Source organism: Leucoraja erinacea, chromosome 20 (genome assembly GCF_028641065.1).
Source record: "Leucoraja erinacea ecotype New England chromosome 20, Leri_hhj_1, whole genome shotgun sequence".
Classification (NCBI taxonomy): domain Eukaryota; kingdom Metazoa; phylum Chordata; class Chondrichthyes; order Rajiformes; family Rajidae; genus Leucoraja; species Leucoraja erinaceus.
The window spans coordinates 24,776,031-24,794,364 of NC_073396.1; the positions used below are offsets into that span (position 1 = coordinate 24,776,031).

Sequence of the window (18,334 nt, forward strand, 5' to 3'; positions counted from 1 at the left end):
TTCGCAAACACTATTTAACAAATCAAGTTGAATTATGGCACCCTGTGGGTGGTCACCAATTATTTATCAGCGCGTGTAATTATGCAATAAAACTGCTGAATATTCAGCAAACACAGTCGGAGGAAATTTACATTTCTACACGTGAAATAGAGTTTGAAGTTTAAAACAATGCACGTGTTTAAAACCGTACAAGACCAACGCCAACATGAGCATCCATTACTGTCATTTAGAAATATTTAGAGCCATAGTCATACAAAACGGAAACAGGCCATTCGGCCCAACTTGCCCATGCCGACCATCTTACCCCATATATATTGGTCCCACCTACCCACGCTTGGCCCATATCCCTCTTAAGCTATCCTATCCATGTATCGGTCTAAATGTTTCATTTCATTTAAGGACCTGATTAAAATGGCTTTATTAAACAATACAATCTTTCACACGTTAAAAAAAACATTTGGACAAGTACATAGATAGGATACGTTTGTGGAGATATGGACCAAGTGTAAGCAGGTGGGACTATTGTAGATGGGGCATGGTGGTCAGCGTGGGCAAGTGGAGCCGAATGGCCTGTTTCCACCCTGTATGATTCTATGAAAGTTGCTGTTTGAGCACTCTCTGCATTTACTATAAAATTGGTGCTTTAGATCAATGCATTTTATAACTTTAATAATTGTTAATATTGGCCAGTCTACTATCTTGTTTATGAGTAGGATTTAATCAATTCTGATGTATTTTTTCACACTCTTGCTCAGTCAAGTTTACGGTGATGTTTATCATTATTTTTATTAACCTGAGGTCATTAAAATGTTGGTATTCCATCTTCACTGGAACAGTCAGTGCTAAATGTGGCATTACCAAAGTCAATTATTTCCGAATTTCCTAGGTAAACATTTCCAGGTCATTGGGTTTAACACAAACAATAGTGTTTTTAATTAACTGTAAAATCTGAAACTACAAAGGAATTCATGTGGGATTTGAGTAAATAGATCCTTGCTTTAAAGGATCCTCATTTAACCTCTGGGATTTGGGGCAGCACAGTGGCGCAGCAGTAGAGTTGCTGCCTTATTGCTACAGAGACCCAGGTTCAATCCTGACTATGCGTGCTGTCTGTATGGAGTTTGTAGGTTCTCCCTGTGACCATGTGGGTTTTCTCCAGGTGCTCCGGTCTCCTTCCACATTCCAAAGACATGCAGGTTTGTAGGTTAATTGGCTTCTGTAAATTGCCCCTAATATGTAGGATAGAACTAGTGTATGGTTGATTGCTAGTCAGCACACACTCAGTGGGCCAAAAGGACCTGTTCCCACACTGTATGTCTAAACTAAACTAAAGCTGCTAGTTTGTTTGATGCATTAAGTTAAACATTAGTTGCGTTTCAATCGCATCCTTGCTTCATTCAGGGGCTCTGAGTTTAACTGCCATTTGTAGTGGTTTATATGGCATTGGTGTTCATAAGATAAAATGGCTGCTTACTGCCCATATTATAACAGCATCTGCACTGAAAACCAGTGCCTTTTTAATGATGGTTAACACTTGTATGGTGTACGGGAACCTCTAAAAACTTTTCAAAGTTTTTCATATTTTTAGAAAATTTTATATTATAAAAAGATTACTAAACATAGAACATGGAAAAGTGCAGCACAGGACCAGGCCCTTCGGCCCACAATGTCCATGCTGAACATGATGCCAATACACATGGGTGGTGGATTATATAGAACAAGCTGGAAGAGGAGGTAGTTGAGACAAGTACTATAACAACACACAACAGATACTTGGACAGGTACATGGATAAGAAAGGTTTTGAGGGATATGAACCAGATGTGGGCAAATTTCCATGCTGCATTAGTCTAAGATAAACAAATCTCATCTGCTAGCACATCATCCATATCGTTCCATTCCCTGCAGATCCACATGCCTAATCAAACACCTTGTGTTACTATCTCAATCTGCCTCCACCACGACCATGGCAGCAGGTTACAGGCCGCCACAAACCTCTGTGATTAAAAACAACTTTCCCCGCACATATCCTTTCAACTTTGCTTGTCTCACTTCAAAGCTCTGCCCATCCACCCTGGGACAAAGGTTCTGACTGTCTACCCTGTCTCTGCTTCTCATCATTGTATATACTTCTAATTGGTCTCCCCTCAACCTCCGACCTTCCAGAGAAAACAATAGTTTAAAAATCCAGTGGAAAGTTTAAAAAGTAAGATTTATTTATTGTAGGTTACACAAAAAAGCTGGAGAAACTCAGCGGGTGCAGCAGCATCTATGGAGCGAAGGAAATAGGCAACGTTTCGGGCCGAAACCCTTGGGTAGATGCACACTCCATATACACATAGAGCATGGTCTCCTCTACGTCACAGAAATGGGATTCTGGCCGAAACGTTGCCTATTTCCTTCGCTCCATAGTTGCTGCTGCACCCGCTGAGTTTCTCCAGCTTTTTTGTGTAACCTTCGATTCTCCAGCATCTGCAGTTCCCTCTTAAACACAAGATTTATTTATTGTTAGGCGGTCAGGCCCTTCAGCTTATATGGACAATGATCTGCCATGGACACCAACAGCAAGGGAATGAGCCAGCGTTCATCCCATGTCTGTGATGTAGAAGAGACCATGCTCTATGTCTATATGGAGTGTGCAACTACTCATTTGTGTATCTGAAGGGGCTGCTCCTCAGGTTCTGGCTGCATTTCAGCCCCACGTTCCTGATATTTTGTCACCCAGTGTGGAGAGGGGAGGGTCGGTCCAGAGCCTGGTCAAGGTGGCTATTCATGGGTCCAGGTCAGTTTAGGGTTCTGTCTGAATCATACTGTACTGGTGATTAACTGAATAAAATCTCGTCGTTAAGGGGAATAATAACAATAACAACAATGGTACCTTCTTACCTACAAAAATAAACACTGCTCAAAAATATTCCATTTTATAATCTTCATTTATGAATACCTCTTTGAAGGTGCAGCAATAGATTTGGAGCCTCACAACCCCACAGAGCCGGGTTTGATACTGACAGCTGGTGCTGTCTGTATGGAGTTTGTACGTTCTCCTGCGTGGATTTTCTCCAGGGGCTCCAGCTTCCTCCCACACTCCAAAGATGTATGTGTTTGCAGGTTAATTGACGTGGTATAATTGTAAAATTGTCCTCAGTGTGTGTGTGTAGGACAGTGTTAGTGTGCGGGGATTGCTGCTTGGCCCGGACTCGGTTGGGCGAAGGGCCTGTTTGCGCGCTGTATCTCTAAACTAAACATGCCACCTTAAGTGCTTCCAAAGTTTGTTTTGGATTCTATTTTTAACCAGGAAATAGTTCTCACTGAGAACATGTAAGCCGTTCTGTAGTTTTGCTGGATGGAAATTCAACCAGTACCACAGCTGGCAAGACAGAATGAAGGTACAGCTAAACATGCACACTGTACGCACTTCATTCCCAAGTGATTTTGCCACCCGAGGGATTCAGGCCGGAAATTACTGCCATTCCACATAACTGACGATGATTCGCTGTCCATCTAGTTTGTAACCGGTACCCCTGTTCGGCTGTGAGAACGCAGATAGCAAAATTCTTTGTGGCACAGACAAATCACTTACTCAGTTTTTGGTCACCATGTTATTGGAAGGATGTTGTCAAGTTGGAAAAGGTGCAGAGAAGATTTACCAGGATGTTGCCAGGACGTGAGGGCCTGAGCTACTGGGAGAGGTTGAGCATGTTAGGACTTTATTCCTTGGGGTGCAGGAAGATGAGGGGTACAAAATCATGAGAGCAATAGTTTGGGAAAGAGTCTTTTGCCCAGAGAAGGGGAATCGAGAACCAGATTCAGTTGCCTGATAGCAGCTGGGAAGAAGCTGTTCCCAAATCTGGAGATGTGCGTTTTCAATGTATGTACCACTTGCCTGTTGGGAGAGGGAAGAAGAGGGAGTGGCCGGGGTGAGACTGTTCCTTGATTATGCTGGCAGCATGGCCGAGGCAGTGTGAGGTGTAAATAGAGTCAATGGAAGGGAGGAGAATTGGAGCATCAGCATCTCATATTTCACTTGGGCAGCTTACAGCCCAGCAGTATGGATATTGGTTTCTCTAACATCAATTAGCCCCAGCATTCCCTCTCTCTCTATCCCTCCCCCACCCAAGTCACACCAGCTTCTCGTTTTCACCCAACAAACAGCCAACAATGGCCTGTTTCCTTTGTCATCATTAAGCCCTGTCCCACGATACGAGTTAATTCCAAGAGCTCTCCCGAGTTTTAAAAAGATCAAACACGTGGTAAGCACGGAGAATGAACATAGAGGGTACGTCAGAGCTCGGGGACATCACTTAGCGGTTCGTAACGCTAACGGCAGGTACTCGGGAAGACTCACTTATGGCAGGTAAGCTCGGGAAAACTCGTGAAGATTTTTCAACATGTTGTATCTGTACATGTTGAAAAATGTCCACGAGAGCCCCGAGTACCGCCGAGCGTCCGTTACCGTAAATCTCCGAGTTCGAATCAGGGCAAACTCGGTAGAGCTCTTGGAATGAACTCGTACCGTGGGACAGGGCTTTTACTTTCATTCATCGTTCTTTATCTCTCTTCATCATCGTCTATATCTCTCTTGTTTCCCCTTTCCCCAATTAGTCTGAAGAAGGGTTTCGACCCAAAACGTCAATCAGTCCTTCTCTTCCAGAGATGCTGCCGGTCCCGCTGAGTTACCCCAGCTTTTTGTGACTATCAATGGAAGGGAGGTTGGTTTGCGTGACAGTCTGGGCTACCTCTTTCTGACAGGAGCACTGATTTCAGCTACCAGTGGACAGCATCTCCAAGGAACTGGCACAGGGCAAGGGTGAACAACATAGAAGGGAAGAGCACCAGGAACTACTGTAGCCATTTTCCCGATGGCCACTAATCAACCTAAAAATGTTCAATTTCTACGTTAAAATCTCCTGTGACCCCGACTGGGATGTTGACCTTGATGGTAACACATACGTATTCACACCATAAACCATATCAGACTGAAACTCAAGGTATTCATTTTTCACAGCCCAACAAACCAACAACTGAACATAACTACGACTAGGACTTATTAAATGTCAGTTTTGAATTGTGCAGTCTATGAAGGCTGGAATTACAGAAGGTATTATTTTTGTTTTTTTGTTTTAGTTCTAGAGATATCATTAGCCCTGTTGTAAACGTTTGCTATTCTGCAGGCAGGGATATAGTTTTTTTTCTTTCTCTCTGCATCTCCTGTTGTTGTCTTCAGAGGTTGGAATGTCCTCTATTAACCCGAGATAAACAAGGCTAACAGAAAAACACCAATATCTGCTAGACGATTTGTCTGCTTTCGACCGCTGAGGGTATTTGTGAATGATTACATTAAAGGAATCGGTCTCCCACAGTCAACCAGGCCTGAGTTCAAGTGTGTTGTGGGATTCAGAGTTCAGATGCCAACGCAGGAGCATTTATTCGGGCTTTTTATTACGTGGGGCGAATAAACTTCATCCCTACGGTGCAGAAACAGACAAGACAAATGTAGACTCACTGAAAAGAAAGCAGACAGATTCAACAGTTCTTTCAGACTCGAACATTCTTGACATTTCTGCACGCCATTATCTCACTGTGTGTTCTGTCACCTTCAAAGGATAAAAGTAACATTCCGACACCAGGAATCAACAAAAAGGATTCAATCTAAGTTCACTTTATGCAGTTGGGTTTTTTTTCTGGATATTCCTGGTTAGCAACTATTACTCATTGTGAGATTGTAGCTGTGAGCTGCCTTCTGGAGCTGTTGCAGTCGTGATAAAGCTATCACAAGTTGCTGCCAATATTTTAGTTTTGTTTTTAGTTTAGGGATAAGGCGCTGAAAAAGGCCCTTCCACCCATCGAGTCCGCACCAACCATCGATCTCCGTTAACACTACCCTACACACTAGGGACAATTTTTACCAAAGCCAATTAACCTACAAACCTTTGTAGTGTGCGTGGGAACTGGAGCACTCTGGGAGAACGTCACCTATCTATTTTCTCCAGAGATGCTGCCTGATCTAACTGTTACTCCAGCACTTTGTGTCCTTTTTAGGTTCTTGAGCTTGATTCCTCGGTTGAAGGGGTTGTCAGATGTAGAAATACTGAGGGGGTTGTGTCCATACCGAATGGAGTTTAGAAGAATGTGAAGTGACCTTATTGAAGCCTAAGGAATTGACAGGATGGAAGTAAGTTCACAAGTCATTGGAGCAGAATAAGGCCATTCAGCCCATCGACTCTACTCCGCCATTCGATCACAGCCAAAATTAGAACAGCTGTAATCTTAATGAATCGTGAAGCAAACCCATCGAGTCAATATGCAACCTTTTGGCCACGTTTCTTTGAATCATATAATAATAATAATAATAATAATAATAATAATAATAATAATAATAATAATAATAATACATTTTATTTAAGGGAGCCTTTCAAGAGTCTCAAGGACACCTTACAAAAATTTAGCAAGTAGAGGAAAAAACATGTAAGAGGAATGAAATAAATAGTAGAGACATGACTAGTACACAAATTAAAGACAGAATTCAATTCAAAACACAATATGAGGCAATTCAAGCACAGATGAAAAGGGAGGGGGACGTGGGGCTAAGGATAGGCAGAGGTGAAGAGATGGGTCTTGAGGCGGGACTGGAAGATGGCGAGGGACACGGAATTGCGGATCAATTGGGGGAGGGAGTTCCAGAGCCTGGGAGCTGCCATGGAGAAGGCTCTGTCCCCAAAACTGCGGAGGTTGGACTTGTGGATGGAGAGGAGACCGGCTGATGTGGATCTAGGGGGAGAGGAAGTCAGTGAGATATGGGGAGGGGGGGCAGATGGTGGAGGGCTTTGTAGGTGAGGACCAGGATTTTGTAGGTGATCCGGGGGAGAGAGGAAGCCAGTGAAGTTGTTTGAGGACTGGAGCGATGGTGGCCAGGATTTGTAGGGGTGATGAGGGGCGGCTGCGTTCTGGACCAGTTGGAGTTTTGTAGGAGCTGATGCCAAGGAGAAGTGGTTGAGTATCCAGTCGGGAGGAAATGCCATCTCGGTCGAAGTTGTTACACCAAATGTAGCCTTGTAGGAAGTCTGGCGATGGATGGTGATGCCAGGATTGGTAGGGAAGTGTCGGAAATGAGGTGTGGGCGGCTGGAAGTTCCTGAAGTGGATGAAACATAATAGACCACTGCATCCTCCTCCTGCCATTTTCATCCACTTCACCACCACCTCCTTCTGACCGACATACACTACAAACCAACTGACTCACATGGCTATCTGGATTACACGTCTTCCCACCCTGCCCCTGTAAAGACTCCATCCCCTACTCCCAATTCCTCCGCCTACCCGCATCTGTCTGCCTTCCATACCAGGGCAAAACCGCTTCCTCCCCCCCGCACACCAACTCCTTGCACAAGGGTTCTTCTCTTCCCCCATCCCCGTCGCACAAGGGCACCCCCTGGTCCTCACCGGGGCACTTTCACATTGCCATTTCCACAAACGTGAACCACTCGCAACATCTTCCCATCTCCCCCCATGTCACCTTCCACCTCCCTCCCCACTCACTTGTCAATTCTTCCCTTCCCTCCCGTCCAAACTCCATTCAAGGTCCCAGTCGTTCCAGGTGCGACAAAGGTTCACCTGTATCTCCTCCAACCTCATCTACTGCATCCGCTGCTCTAGATGTCAGCTGATTTACATCGGGGAGACTAACACCTCCGCTCAGTCCGCAATAACCTACCTGAACTCCCGGTGGCTCAGCACTTCAACTCCCCCTCCCATTCCCAATCCGACCTCTCTGTCCTGGGTCTCCTCCATTGCCAGAGTGAGCAACACCGGAAATTGGAGGAACAGCACCTCATATTCCGCCTGGGCATCTTGCATCCTGATGGCATGAATGTTGAATTCTCCCAATTTTGCTAGCCCTTGCTCTCTCCTCCCCTTCCTTTACCCTCGAGCTGTCTCCTCCCATCCCCCTGCCCTCGGGCTCCTCCTCCTCCCCTTTTTCCTTCCTTTTCCCCTCCCACCCCCCATCAGTCTGAAGAAGGGTTGTGGCCCGAAACGTCGCCTATTTTCTTCGCTCCATAGATGCTGCTGCACCCGCTGAGTTTCTCCAGCAATTTTGTGTACCGTCGATCTTCCAGCATCTGCAGTTCCTTCTTGAACACTCAACCATTGATGGTTGATTTCCTCTGTGCAAATATCTGAATCAAATTTACTCAATTTGTTTAGCTTATTTAGTTATTTAGCTATACAGCATGACAACAGGCCATTCGGAATAGAGAAATTCCACGAATTTCTGTATCAAAAACAACCAGTAACAAACATATCAGTAACATCTTCCCTTATGAAGAGGCCATTCACTCATTCACAGTAGTTCTATGTTATCCCACCTTTGCATGCATTCCTACACATGAGGGGCAATATGCAGAGGCCAGTTAACCTACAAACCTACACAGCTTTGGGATGCGAGAGGAAACTGGAGCACCCGAGGAAACCCACCTGGCCAGAAAGAGCCCGTTCAAACTCCACACAGACAGCATCCGAGGTCAGGATCGAACAAGGGTCTCTGGTGCCGTGAGTTAGCAACTGCCAGCTGCATCACCGTGCCACTGGAGCACAGAAATTCTAAGGACTTCTGTGTCTAAAGCAACCAGTATTAATGTCAGGAACATGTGTTCTTATGAAATAAATCAGCCACTCAGGCCATCAGTCAAGCAGAACTATCCCATCAGAACCCGTTTTACCACTTATTTCCCTGTAACCTTTTTTCCCCTGATAACCATCAATTATTAGGGTGGCACAGTGGCGCGATGGTAGAGTTACTGCCTTACAGTGTCAGAGACTCGGGTTCGATCCTGACTACGCATGAAGTCTATACGGAGATTGTACGCTCTCCCTGTGCCCACGTGGGTTTTCTCCGGGTGCTCCGGTTTCGTCCCACATCCCAAAGACATACAGGTTTGTGGGTTAAGAGGCTTCGGTAAAATTATAAATTGTCCCTGGTCTGTAGGATAGTGCTGGTGTGTGGGGGTGATCGCTGGTAGGCGCGGACTCGGTGGGCCGATGGTCCTGTTTCCACACTGTATTTCTAAAGATAAAACTATTTCAACGTCATCCTTCTACAACCGCCAACACTCGGGATTGGTCACAGAAGCAAAGTAACCAACCTGCACATTTCTGGCACGTGTGGGAGGAAGCCAGTGCATCCATATATCACAAGGAATACAAGCACTCAACTCCAACCCCTATTTTCTTGAGCTCTTGTGTTGCCACAGACAGTACGGAAGGTCAGAATAGAACATTAACTGCTGTAATCTTCCAGAGGTAAGGATCAGAGGAGCTCATTTTCACTATTTATCGCATATGTTGAAGGAGAACAAATAATTTGCGAAGTAATCTCTCTTATCTCTGTTTAAGAAAGACCTGCAGATGCTGGAAAAATCGAAGGTAGACAAAAATGCTGGAGAAACTCAGTGGGCGAGGCAGCATCTATGGAGCGAAGGAATAGGTGACGTTTCGGGTCGAGACCCTCCTTCAGACTTCTCTTATCTCTGTAGTCAGGCATTAAGAGAGGAGGTGCCCGACTCGGATGTCCAAGCCGCTGAGGAGGTCCTCCAGTCCCGATGTCGGACTTCCATCATCTCGGCGAGCGGGCGTGAACATCGGGCCGCCCAGAGCAGCGAGAGCGGAGGGCTCGGGAGTCCGTGACCATGGGTGAACATCAGGAACATTAGAGGAAGATGACCGACTTTGGTGACTTCCCTAACAGTGGGAAACTTTTGACTTCACAATTCGCAACTCATCAACCCTGTCGCACAACCTTTTGCTGTTAATCTTTCCAAACATCACATATCCATGTTCTCCAAAGATGCTGCTTGACCAACTTAGCTACTCCAACACTTTGTGTTCTTTTGCGTAAACCAGCATCTGCAGTTCCTTGTTTCTGCTAAGAGTTGAACACTAACTCCGCTATTTCTCTTCTCCAGCTTCCCCCCCCCCCCCTACGTTTGCACAGTGGCGCAGCTGGTAGAGTTGTTGCTTTACAGCGCCAGAGATCCGGGTTCAAACCTGACTATGGGTGATGTCGATACGGAATTTGTAGGTTAATTGGCTTTGGTAAAAATTATTAATTGTCCTTAGTGTGTAGGATGGTGGTAACGTACGGGGTGATTGCTGGTTGACGCAGACTTGGTGGGCTGAAGGGCCTGTTTCCACATTGTTATGCTAAACTAAATTAAACTAAACTAAACCAAACTTGCCAGAGAACACATTGCTGAGAGTTTAATTGGGAAGCAACAAAATTTGTGAGACAGCACTGGATGTTGCCATGCAATGTTACAGTATTTTCTCTGGTCACCACTCAAGACCTTGGGAAAGGTTATACTCAGGGAGTTGAAGCAAAATGAGCTGATGGCCTGTACTAAACTTGTGGTCATCTCTTGGAGACACAAAGAACTGCAGGTGCTGGAGCTTTGAGCAAAACACAAAGAGCTGGAGAAACTCAGCGGGTCAGGCAGCATCTGGAGAGGGAATGGACAGGCGATGTTTTGGGACAGGACCTTTCTTCAAATTGATGGTAATTTAGCCTAGTTTAGAGATACAGTGCAGAAACAGGCCATTCGGTCCACCAAGTCCACGCCGACCAGCGATGACCCTCCTACATTAGCACTAACCTACACACTAGGAACAATTTACAATTAACAGAAGCCAATTAACCTACAAACCTGAACGTCTTTGGAGTGTGGAAGGAAAAATCCACTGGGTGAATGTACAAACTCCGTACAGATGACACCCATAGTCAAGATTGAAATTTTGCCCCTTTCATTTTAATTATGCCCCCCACGTCTTTGATTTTTCCACCCTGGGAGAAAAGGTTCTGACTCTCTACCCGATCTAAGCCTCTCATAATTTTATATACTTCAACCAGAAGACAGGAGAATGGGGTTGAGAGGGAAAGATAGAACAGCCATGACTGAATGGTGGAGTAGACCTGATGGGCCTAATGGCCTAATTCTGCTCCAAGAACTTGTGGGTTTTCTCCGGGAGCTCCGGTTTCCCACACTCCAAAGATATACAGGTTTGAAGGTTAATTGGCTTGGTAAAATTGTAAATTGTCCCGAGAGTGTGCTGGATAGTGTTAATGTGCGGGGATCGCTGGTCAGCGCGGACTTGGTGGACTGATGGGCCTGTTTCCGTGCTCGGTCTCTAAACTAAACGAAACTAAACTAAACCAAACCAAACCAAACTAATGGTCTGAAGAAGGGTTTCGGCCTATTTCCTTCGCTCCATAGATGCTGCTGCACCCGCTGAGTTTCTCCAGCAATTTTGTGTACCACCAAACTAATGGTCTCTCCTCAACATCCGGCGCTTCAGAGAGAACAATCCAGGATTGTCCAGCATCTCCTTGTAGCTAACAGCTTCAAACAAAGACAATGAATTAACTTGGAACATGAATAATATTTCTACTTCTTGCCTGAAATGGAACAGCACAAGCAAACAAATACATATAATATCGATCCAGGACCTTACCTGAAAAATAGCGATCCAGGCATATCCTATATTATCAAAATTAATGGCGCCCTTATGCGGGTTCACGTCTCCGGTTTTGCACACATTGTAATATTGATTCCAGTTTATGCAGCCACTGGCGTTCTTCACTTCCACACCGTACTTTGGGTGGTTGTTAGAATCTACACTAAGAAAACATTCAGCTCCATTTTCCTTCATATTTGGAAGATCCTGACATTTCTGCATGCCATTATCATGCAGCAGGGAGCAAATGAATGGCATCTCATCCCCAACATTATGGTAATATTGAGTTAAAGAAACATTGTAATACCTAGAAATAAAATGAGAGGACAATTAGGCAATGCTCAGTCTCTTTGCACTATAGTTTACAGAGATAAACATAGAAAATAGGTGCAGGAGTAGGCCATTCGGCCCTTCGAGCCAGCACCACCAGTCAATATAATCATGGCTGGTCATCCAAAATCAGCACCCCGTTCCTGCTTTCTCCCCATATCCCTTGATTCCGTTAGCATAAATTCAAGTACAAAAGGCATGTATTTCAGACAGGAGAAAAAGATTATTAAATGTTATTCACAGTTATTATGTATCTGTACACTGTAAATTGCTCGATTGTAATCATGTATTGTCTTTCCGCTGACTGGTTAGCAAGCAACAAAAGGTTTTCACTTTTGGACTCCAGGATGCCCTATATAACCTTGTCCCATTCGGCCACATTTGGCCCACAAGTCTCTGTGGATCTGTGGGAAGAGAAACAGAGTTGACCCAAAGACACAAGATGCTGTAATCTGGAGCATTTGATGAGTCACAGTGTCATACAACACGGAAACAGACCCTTTGGCCCAAATTGTCCATGCTGACCAAGATGCTTTATCTACACCAGTCCTATCTGTCTGCATTCAGCCCATATATTTCTAAACCGTTCCTATCCATACCTGCCCATGTATCTGTTACTGTACCTGCTTCACCAAACTCCTCTGGCAGCTCATTCCATCTACCCACCACCTTCTGTGTGACAAGGTAACTCCTCAGGGTCCAACTAAATCATTCCCCTCTCACTCGTTAAGCCTATGACCTCTGGTTCTTGATTCCCCTACTCCCCTGGGTAAATGGCTCTGTGCGTTCACCCTTATCAATTCCCCTCATGATTTTGTCGATAATTCAGAAATTCTCTAGATAGATGATATCCACTCGATTAATCAATACGTCACTGATCCGTCCGTGAACTTAAACCATTCCCTGCCTACATATTAGATCCTTTGGATGAAGCTTTTTGCTCGAGGCAAATGTAGTGCTTGTGTCTTTGCAAATCATGATAACCTACTTCATGTGTCCCATTAATTGGAGAACAATATCCAATATCAAGTCACTAGCAAGCTGCATCTTCAGACCAGATGACTCATTACTAGATGATGCTCCACTCTCAGACATAGCGTTCACACACCATGGGAATCCTCCTCCAATTATCTTAATACCATGCATGAATTTGCATTACTTTCACACAATTTATCCTCCACCGAACCTCGTTCACGACAGGAGATAAACCTCAGATAACCTTCCCTTAGTCAAGGCCCATCGTTAAATAACATTTTACAATGCTTTTTATAAACGTACAAATGCATACAAGCTGAACATGGCACTTGGAACATTTGATGGACCACAGTCAGGATTGTTTTCATAGAACATAGAAAAGTACAGCATTGAAACGGGCCCTTCAGCGCACAATGTCTGTGCCAAACATGATGCTGAGATAAAAGAGACACAACGTGCTGGAGTAATTCAGCGGGTCAGGCAACATCTCTGGAGGACATGGATAGGTGATGTTTTCGGTTTGCGACTCTAGTTTGGAAGATAGTTGGAAGAGAGCAGGGGCAGGGCAAAACTAGGCAGGTTGATACGGGTGAGGGGGATTTTTGAAAGGCAGACGGTGAACAAAGGCCAGAGATGAAAAGACTGATGCGACCAATAGGATCGAAGAGTTGCCAATTATGAAGCTAGAGGAAGGAATGAAGCTGGAATGGGAGGGGGAGGGAGAGATAGGTTTAAGGTGAGGGGGGAAAGCTTTAATAGGAACCTGAGGGGCAACCTTTTTTACACAAAGGATGATGGGTATGGAACAAACTGCCGGAGGAGGTAGTTGAGGCAAGTACTATCGCAACACTCAAGAGGCATTTAGACAGGTACATGGACAGGATAGATTTAGAGGTATCTGGGTCAAACGCAGGCAGGTGGGACCAGTGTAGATGGGACATGCTGGTCGGCGTGGACAAGTTGGGGTCAAGAGCCTGTTTCTGCACTGTATGACTATGATTCTATGAATCAATGACAGAGTAGACTTGATGGGCCGAATTACCTAATTCTGCTCCTATAACTTGTTTACTTTATGGCCTGCATCATGACTGAACCATATCTTTGTCTCCTATATCTGACCATCGACATCCTGAACTCTTCTGATACCATTCATTGCTTCTAATAGCTTTGTGTTTGCTGGCCTTGTCTCCCTTTCATCATGGATGTGTAACACTGGGTTGGTACGGCATTGCAGTGCACAGGAATGCAAGAAGCTGCAGAGAGTGGTGAACATAGCCCGATCCATCACAGACACAGCCCTCCCCTACATCAAAAGCATCTAAACGGGACGTGGTGAATCGCATGCCCTAGTCAGTATCAGTGGTGCGGAGGTGGAAATGATTGAGAGCGTCAACTTCCTTGACGTTACTAATGATCTGTCACGGACCAACTTTATTGAAGCCACAGAGAAGAAGGCAACTCTACTGCTATGCCACTGTGACGATTGGTTATATTTATGTATTTACTAGACTAAGTGGGACCCGTTGGGTCCCTGTCACACGGGAGGCCTGGTCCCCAACGCAATCCGTTCCCCCAACGCAATATTCCACCACTCACCCATAGCCCCCAACTGCGCAGGCACGGCTCATTTCCCCTCATCCACCAGCACTCCATCCCCCTCCTCTCCACCCTTCCTCTTCTTTCCCCTCTCCTCCACCCCTCCCCCAATCCCTCCCTCACCTCTCTCTCCCTCTCCATTCCCCTACCCTCAGTCACTCCCTCCCTCCCCCCATAACACCTCTCCCCTCCCCTCCCTACCGCCCTCCTCTCCCTCTCCCCCACTCTCCTTTCTCACCTCCCCAGGGTCTAGAGGTTGCTGCTCTTCTCCCTTCATGTGTGTACCCTGATTTTTAAGATTTTTTAACCTTAATAACTTTTAAAATATACCACCGATCGGAACAAAATGGTGCATTTGCAGCACAGGACAACGGCGAGTAAGGTGGCAAAAATTGTAGCGCTATCGCGTACCATTTTTGTGCAAATGTAAAAACAATGCAAACCGGAAGAACAAGATGAGAATTTCAGTTATGTATAGATGGTCTTGAAGGAGAGGATGCTCCTCAAATTGTGAAGCATCTTGGACTATCAGCTCTTGGACTATACAGCTCACTCCCCACATGACAGACCGGTTCCACCAAGATGCAGCACAGAACGAAAGAAGACGGAAAAAACAAGAAAGAAAAAAAAATAAAATAGGGTGGGATGTTATCTAAAATTGCAATTCAATGAGAATTCCGTTCAAATTCGAGAACTCAATGTCGCTTCCCAAACTTTTATCCGTGCCAATGTTTGTATCTTTGGTAAATCAAAAGAAACTTGATTCCACTTTATAAGGAAAGAAGTTGTTCTGCTTTGCCCAGGCCCTAATTCCTATAAATAGCAATGAACTCAGCATATTCTGTGCTCCAAACACATATCGGCAGAGTGACACATAATGCATCGGCTTGGCGCTCAATTGTTTCTCTATTTTGACAAGTTATTGGGTTTATTTTAGGCATTCTTCTTCTGATAACATCAGCAGCCAATTCTGACATTTCAGATGACGAAGGAGGAGGTTAATCAATCGAGAGAGTAACAGTCATTTCAAATTTCACAGCGATTTCTCACTGTAATGATGTGATTTCCAAGATATATATTTATCTGCCTATCTCACCTGGTCCAAGCTGGAAGAGTGCCTTGCCCTTGGTTCTGACTGGCTCTCGGAAGGATTTTGCAGAGTACGTAATAGTTTAATTTATACCACTAGCCTTATGTCATTTTCTGAACTAAATATAAAAAAATGCTGAAGTAACTCAGCAGGACAGGCAGCATCTCTGGAGAGAAGGAATGGGTGATGTTTCTGGACGAGACCCTTCTTCAGAGATGCTGTCTGTCCTGCTGAATTACTCCAGCATTTTGTGTCTATCTTGGGTGTAAAAAAGGATCTGCAGTTCGTTCCTACACATTCTGAACTAAATAATAATCCAACGATTTTAAAAAGGGACGTGCTTGTGTTGGAGAGGGTCCAGAGGAGGTTAACGTAAATGATTCCGGGATTATTGGGTTAACGTATGATGAGCGTTTGGCGGCTCTGTGTCTGAACTCGCTGGAGTGATGAAGGATGAGGGGACGGTGGTTACAAAGTGTTCAATGTAGTCGCCAATTGTCCCTAGTCCCACCTGCCTGGAAAAGAGGTGGGAGGTGGGACAAACTCTGGCAAGTGATAGATGGATACTGTTGAGGAGTATCTTAAATGGCAGGTGGGTGAACAAAGGCTAGAGATGAAAAGGAGACAAAAGGGTGTAAGATAAGGGGGATGGAATGTGAAGCCAAGGGAAGAGATATAGGTGGAAGAGAATGGGGGTGGGGAAAGGGGGCAGTATAATGGGGGAAAGGAGATGAATGAGAGAAATGGGTGAGCACCCGGATGGGACAGAGAGAAGAGGGGAAAAGGGATAGTGGGGAGTTGTCATAATTGGAGAATTCAATTTTTATACCATTGGGTTGTAAGCTACCCAAGTGAAATATGAGGATTTGGGTATAAGCAAATCTAACCTCACGTGCTAGTCTGATGGTTGATGGTTAATGTTTAAAGATCAACAAAAATGATGCCTATTTTGCAAGATACTAGTCGAACAGCAATGATGGATTTTACTAATGGATGTTTAAAACATCCGCTTATGATAGATGGCTCCATTAAGAGGTTTCTAACGTGAGCCTGGTTTATGTTGAAGAACTGATCTGTTATGTTGGTGAATGTTTTTTCAATACGTCCCTGGTTTTGCCCTTTGTCCTCAGAGTCACGCTGTTCATCGAAGCCTAGTCATTCCAAATATGGATTGAATTAAACCTTCAGCCCCCGCACACGAACTGGGTTGGTGGCACCTTAAGGTAAACAAAACATGTCGAAGTATTTCACACTGTCGGCCAGACTATTGGGATCCTGGTTAGTGTATTAACATCTGTTGGTGAAAATCAATGCATTACTTCCAGGTCTGATGCCTAATGTGCATAACTGCTCTTCATAAGTTCATAACTTCTAGGAGCAGAATTAGGTCCATCGGCCCATCAAGTCAACTCCTCCATTCAATCATAGTTACAGAGTCTTACAGCATGGTAACAGCTCCAACTTGCCCACACTGGCCAACATGTCCCATCCACACCAGTCCCACCTGCCGGCGTTTGGCCTGTATCCCTCGAAACGTGTCCTCTCCATGTGCCTGTCTAAATGTTTCTTAAATATTGCAATAGTCCCAGTCTCAACTATCTCCTCTGCATGCTTGTTCCATACACCCACCACCCTTTGTGTGAACAAGTTACTCCTCAAGTTCCTACTAAATCATTTCACCCTCACCTTAAACCTGGTCAACAATTCCCCTACTCTGGGCAATAGATTCTGTCCGTCAACCCGATCTATTCCTCTCATCATTTTATACGCCTCTATAAGATCACCCCTCATCCTCCTGCGCTCCTAGGAATAGAGTAGTAGCCTGGTCAATCTCCCTATGCCATCTATCATTCCCTTTCAACCCCATTCTCCTACCATCTCCCCGTAGCCCCTCACACCCTTACTCTTTTTAATTGTAACCACCAACACGAAGGCTAGACAGAAAGATAGGAAGGAACAGCTCACTGAGATTCCAAGCAAGAATCTCACTCAAGACGATAAGCAAATTAATTCAAAGTTAATTTCCCCAAAGGTTTCTCAACCAAAATGATGGAATTGGCTTCATAAAAAAAATTACATCAACTGAGGTTCCAAAGAGAAATGTTTAACTTTTTAGTTCAATTTTACTGCCGATGGCCCATTTTGCAGCAGAATAATGACAGTCAATTTTTCTTCACACATAATCTTATAAGACAACCTTTGTTATATAACACCCAAAGAAGTTTAAAACAGAAGTTGGAAACTGTCGCTGAAACTATCGTTCAAATTTTCTCTCCATCGTCTAACATTTCAAATATAACTTTTTCTACAGGATTACATGTCCTATCTATGTCATGGCCCATTGATTGGTGTAACTTTAACATGAGCAAGGTCACTATTTATTAGACGTGGAGTCAAAGAGTGGTACCACACAAAACAGGGACTGCAACCTTCCAAGTCCCAAAGGATCAACAATGCACATTTTCACTAATCCTACATGAATCCAAGTCTTCTGGATAAGCACATGGATATGCAGGGAATGGAGGGATTATGGATTATGTGTAGGCAGATAAGGGTTGGCCTTGGCATCGTGTTCAGATTAGACATTGCGGGTTGAAGGGCCTGATCTTGTGCTGTACTGTTCTATGGTGCGAGTTCTAAGTACAACTCAGTACACTCTGAATCATCACAAGTCTTCCATCACTTCCATGCATATATATTAACAGATTATTGGACATCATGAAGAAAATACTCAACCAAACCAGATGATGCTGCCCACATATTTCTGTGAGGAAATGTCATCGATTATTTTAGGCATGTAGAAACCAAATTGATTTTGGACCAGAGGCTCGGATTTTTGGA

The 18,334-nt window shown here is 44.6% G+C and overlaps 1 protein-coding gene across 1 annotated transcript in view; it reads right to left on the reverse strand.

Annotated features, from left to right (window-relative positions):
• cacna1ha (calcium channel, voltage-dependent, T type, alpha 1H subunit a) overlaps positions 1–18,334 on the reverse strand; it is a 161,237-nt gene that overhangs the window by 131,177 nt on the left and 11,726 nt on the right. The window contains exon 5 of the mRNA XM_055651688.1: positions 11,500–11,809. Within this exon, the coding sequence (XP_055507663.1) occupies positions 11,500–11,809 (310 nt within the window). The remainder of the gene's footprint in view (positions 1–11,499; positions 11,810–18,334) is intronic.